This window comes from Pseudophryne corroboree, chromosome 5 (genome assembly GCF_028390025.1).
Source record: "Pseudophryne corroboree isolate aPseCor3 chromosome 5, aPseCor3.hap2, whole genome shotgun sequence".
Taxonomy (NCBI): domain Eukaryota; kingdom Metazoa; phylum Chordata; class Amphibia; order Anura; family Myobatrachidae; genus Pseudophryne; species Pseudophryne corroboree.
In genome coordinates this window covers 744,218,043-744,223,376 of record NC_086448.1, presented here as the reverse complement: position 1 = coordinate 744,223,376, position 5,334 = coordinate 744,218,043, and the positions used below count along the sequence as shown (strand labels likewise).

The window sequence follows — 5,334 nt, the reverse complement described above, 5'->3', positions numbered from 1 at the left end:
GAGGCTTGTCTTCACATCAACGTGCTGGAGTTGAGGGCCATATACAACGGCCTTCGTCAAGCGGAGAATTTGCTTCGCGACCTACCGGTTCTGATTCAGTCAGACAACATCACCGCAGTGGCTCATGTAAACCGCCAAGGCGGAACAAAGAGCAGAGTGGCAAAGGCAGAAGCCACCAGGATTCTTCGCTGGGCGGAAAATCATGTAAGCGCTCTGACAGCGGTCTTCATTCCGGGAGTGGACAACTGGGAAGCAGACTTCCTCAGCAGACACGATCTACATCCAGGAGAGTGGGGACTTCATCAGGAAGTCTTCGCAGAGATTGCAAGTCAGTGGGGACTGCCTCAGATAGACATGATGGCGTCACGCCTCAACAAGAAACTACCAAAGTATTGCGCCAGGTCAAGGGACCCTCAGGCGGTGGCAGTGGACGCCCTGGTGACACCGTGGGTGTTCCAGTCGGTCTATGTGTTTCCTCCTCTTCCTCTCATCTCCAAGATATTGAGAATCATAAGACGAAGAGGAGTACAGACCATTCTCATTGTTCCAGATTGGCCTCGAAGGGCCTGGTATACGGATCTGCAGGAAATGCTCACAGAAGATCCGTGGCCTCTTCCTCTTAGAGAGGACCTGTTACAACAGGGGCCCTGTCTGTTCCAAGACTTACCGCGGCTGCATTTGACGTCATGGCGGTTGAACGCCGGATCCTAGCGGAAAAGGGCATTCCGGATGAGGTCATTCCTACTCTGATAAATGCTAGGAAGGACTTGACAGCGAAACATAATCACCGTATATGGCGGAAGTATGTATCTTGGTGTGAGTCCAGGAATGCTCCTCCGGAAGAATTCCATCTGGGCCGTTTCCTTCACTTCCTACAGACTGGAGTGAATTTGGGCCTAAAATTAGGCTCCATTAAGGTTCAGATTTCTGCCCTATCCATTTTCTTTCAGAAGGAATTGGCTTCTCTCCCAGAAGTACAGACTTTTGTGAAGGGAGTACTGCATATCCAGCCTCCTTTTGTACCTCCAGTGGCGCCCTGGGACCTTAACGTGGTGTTGCGATTCCTTAAGTCTCACTGGTTTGAACCACTTAAAACGGTGGAATTAAAATATCTCATTTGGAAAGTGGTCATGTTGTTGGCATCGGCAAGGCGAGTGTCGGAGTTGGCGGCTTTATCTCACAAAAGCCCCTATCTGATTTTCCATGTGGATAGAGCGTAGTTGCGGACTCGTCCTCAATTCTTGCCCAAGGTGGTTTCATCTTTTCATATGAAACAAACTATTGTGGTGCCTGTGGCTACGCGGGACTTGGAGGATTCCGAGTCCCTTGATGTGGTCAGGGCATTGAAAATGTATGTGGCCAGAACGGCTCAGGTTAGGAAAACGGAGGCACTGTTTGTCCTGTATGCAGCCGACAAGGTTGGCGCTCCTGCTTCGAAGCAGACTATTGCTCGCTGGATCTGTAACACGATTCAGCAGGCTCATTCTACGGCTGGATTGCCGTTACCAAATTCTGTAAAGGCCCATTCCACTAGGCGGCTGCCCGAGGGGTCTCGGCATTACAGCTGTGCCGAGCTGCTACTTGGTCGGGTTCAAACACCTTTGCAAAGTTCTACAAGTTTGATACCCTGGCTGATGAGGACCTCATGTTTGCTCAATCGGTGCTGCAGAGTCATCCGCACTCTCCCGCCCATTTTGTAGCTTTGGTATAATCCCCATGGTCCTTACGGAGTCCCCAGCATCCTCTAGGACGTAAGAGAAAATAAGATTTTAAACCTACCGGTAAATCTTTTTCTCCTAGACCGTAGAGGATGCTGGGCACCCGTCCCAGTGCGGACTTCATCTGCAAGACTTGTATATAGTTTTTGCTTACATAAGGTTTATGTTACAGTTTTGATCAGTCTCGGGTTGATGCTGTTTTGTTTCATACTGTTAACTGGTTCGTATATTCCATGTTATACGGTGTGGATGGTGTGGGCTGGTATGAATCTTGCCCTTAGATTAAGAAAAATCTTTTCCTCGTACTGTCAGTCTCCTCTGGGCACAGTTTCTCTAACTGAGGTCTGGAGGAGGGGCATAGAGGGAGGAGCCAGTGCACACCCATACCTAAAGTTCTTTTTAGTGCCCATGTCTCCTGCGGAGCCCGTCTATTCCCCATGGTCCTTACGGAGTCCCAGCATCCTCTACGGACTAGGAGAAAAAGATTTACCGGTATGTTTAAAATCTTATTTTTTAGCTACAGGATCTTGTGCACAATCACCACATTAGCAGAGGCTGTTCCTCTAATCAGGTGAAGCGCAAGTCTTCGTTTTTAGTTTATATATACACACAAGTATAGTCTAATGTGTGCAGTATTGTAGATCATGTATGTCTGAAGCCAGCTGCATGAGATCTGCCTGCCATCCTACCACCTTTCCAGTAGTTTCTGAGATCTCTTGTAGGTCAGCTGAGACCTTGTAGGTCATCTTATCAAACCAGCTATATTGGAAAAGCAACTTTTTTAGCAAGCCCTTAGCCTAGTGGTGCCCAAAATGGGGGGGCAGATATATTAACCTGGAGAAGGCATAAGGAAGTGATAAACCAGTGATAAATGCAAGGTGATAAACACACCAACCAATCATCTCCAATATGTAAATTAACAGGAGCTGATTGGCTGGTGCATTATCACCTTACACTTATCACTGGTTTATCACTTTCTTATGCCTTCTCCAGGTTTATACATCTGCCCCTGGGTGCCTTGAGCCACTTGCAGGGGTGTCCTAGGTTGATAGTTTAGGTCCAGTTCAAATTATTTATGGCCAGTGTAATAGGCAAAACCAGTGCTGGTGGCTGCCATTCATAAAATATGTGGACAGACAGAAGCGAATCCTGTCCCCACCATATAACCGAGGAAACGCAATTTATTGAATTTAATGTTTTTATTTTTTCTGAATTTCTGAATAAGAAACTTTTGGCCTACGGGTGCCGTGAAAAAAATTCTAATACTCTAGGGTGCCGTGAAAAAAATTCTAATACTCTAGGGTGCCGTGATTTATAAAGGTTTGGGAACCACTGCCTTACCCTCTGGTTTGAGGCATCCTTTGAAATGTGCTACATCAAAGAAAGGAATTGTCATTTTCTTTGTGTGTTTATTTTATCCAGTTGCCTAAAGTTTTAGGGGGTATAATGTAAGCCAGTACGTTGGTTTTCCTTTGTGTGTTTCTTGCATAGTAATTACTTTTGAGTGGTCCTATACTGTCTATGAAATCAGGTAATCGGTGCACATTTTTATAGCCAATTGATCTCCCTTTAAAAATCAAAATCGTTAGAAAATCATTATTAAAATGAATAAGTTAGCTCCTGTCATTCTCATAATAAAAGCACACCTATATGTAGTTATGTCTAATGCTGCTACAGAAACAGTCTGACGATTGTTCCTTATTGATACATATTAGAAAAGGGGAAAAACATTGAAAAAAACAAAATACATATAAACCACCTACACAAGTTCATTTCCCCACGTGACAGAATTGCCTTTATCTCACTGATAGTCTTTTTCTTCTGATTAGTGAACTACAGTCGTCGGGAAGGAGTCCGTGTCCTGAACTGGGCTGCGCAGACCGCTCCACGGGGAACCTATGTGGAAAGCAGGGGTGCTCAAAGCAACTTTGATCGGGGCCCCTTGCCTCCTCTTAGACAGAGCTCTGCAGGTACGTAGTCCCAGTTCATTTCCATTCTATATATCTTTTATAGGACTATGAATAGAGAACCCTCTGTTGATTATTTAAAAGCAAGATGAACATTTAGTCACATTAATGTGTATCTCATAGCTACATGCATTGGTAGTAGACTTTGTGCATACCTCCAACTGCCCCGATTTCAGTGGAGCAGTCCAGTTTTTTCAGACACTGTCCTGCTGTCCCACCCACGGGTGATTACTGAACAGATGTTGTGGTCATGCGCACACCATGTAAACCGTGCAGGGAAGAGAGCCTGAGGGCAGCCCAGCTGCACGGGGAGTGCTGGACAGCCCCCCCCCCCCCCCCCCCCCCTCCCTCCCTCTCTCTCTTTACTCACCCTAAATTGACGTGGCCCCTACCCTGAAGCCTCTCCCCTTCTCTGGTTCTGCAATGGTTGGGAGTTATGCCTTTTGTTTGCTCAACCAACTTCCAGCTTGTTCATTCACTAGAAACTCATGACTCGTACATATGCGTCAGTACAAGATAGACTGATGAAGGTTGACGTGCCTTCGTGGGCTTCATAATTCCATGAATAGATCCCATCAAGTTTTTACAGAAACCACAAATTTCTCCAAACTAAGAGCGGAACATTCTGTAAACGTTGCTGTTTTCATCCGATCCGAGGTGCAGAGTGCAGTACATGTTCAGCTTCATTGTATAATGTTTACTCACTGGATTCTGATCTCCATATTTCTTTTGTAGGATACCGTCTTAACCCACGTGAGCGAGCTGCCAGGGGACGTGGTGGCCTTGGACCATCCTGGACAAATGCTGCAGGAGGTGGAAACAATTCACGGGGAAAGTTTATGGGGGGGAATGGCAACCGGGGACGTCATATACGTTCTTTTACAAGATAGGAGAAACTCTCCTGGACATCTTATATATGTGAATATTTTCTAAGATCGTCGGAAAGCGGCAAATGAAGCACTAATGGACCAATAGACGAAGGTGCTTTGTGATTGCGCTCTTGGGTCTGGAGATAGTAAATTAATTTTGATACACAAGTCGGTGTGTAAAACATTTTATTTTTCTGTACAGTATAGTAATTTTTGTGTTGGTCTTATTTCTTTGGAGCAATTTTTGTAATTAAAATAAGGAGGACCACTTATTGACCCATTTCAGTTTTTCACAAGGAGCATTGACAAAGATGCCATGTATATTCGCTGAGTACATGTATATATCCATGTTTATGTGCAAAAGGTGTAAAGTCCCTCTTGTTGCATTACAATTTGCGTTTATAGTTTTTCTCTTTCAGCCACTAGGGGACACTGGAGTAGAAGTTGACACTGGGGCATAGATGGTGGTTATAGGGAGCTGGCACTTTAAATTTATCAAAAAGTGTGAAGGCTCCTCCCCTTCTATGCCCCATACAGCACTCGGTGTACTCACACAGTCAACTTAACACTGCACACAGGTTAAGGAAACCGATCCATTCATGGGGGTATTGGTATGGACACATTTTATCTAAACCGGATACATTTCTGAGTGCAACCACGGCCGGTGTAGGTCATTTTATAAAACTTTGAGACATAATAACCACATCTAGTCATGAAGAATTACTGAGTTTATTCCACAACTGATATTATGATATAATGTAGCATGAAATGAAAGTCTGT

The 5,334-nt window shown here is 45.0% G+C and overlaps 1 protein-coding gene across 2 annotated transcripts in view; it reads left to right on the top strand.

The window, feature by feature from the left end:
* The window catches only part of VIRMA (vir like m6A methyltransferase associated), a 95,907-nt gene extending 91,083 nt beyond the window's left edge, over positions 1-4,824 (top strand). For both annotated transcript variants that reach the window (XM_063924116.1, XM_063924115.1), the window contains 2 exons: positions 3,548-3,688; positions 4,421-4,824. In XM_063924116.1, coding sequence (XP_063780186.1) covers positions 3,548-3,688; positions 4,421-4,575 — 296 coding nt within the window. In that variant the 3' untranslated portion in view covers positions 4,576-4,824. The remainder of the gene's footprint in view (positions 1-3,547; positions 3,689-4,420) is intronic.
* The last annotated feature ends 510 nt before the right edge of the window (positions 4,825-5,334 follow it).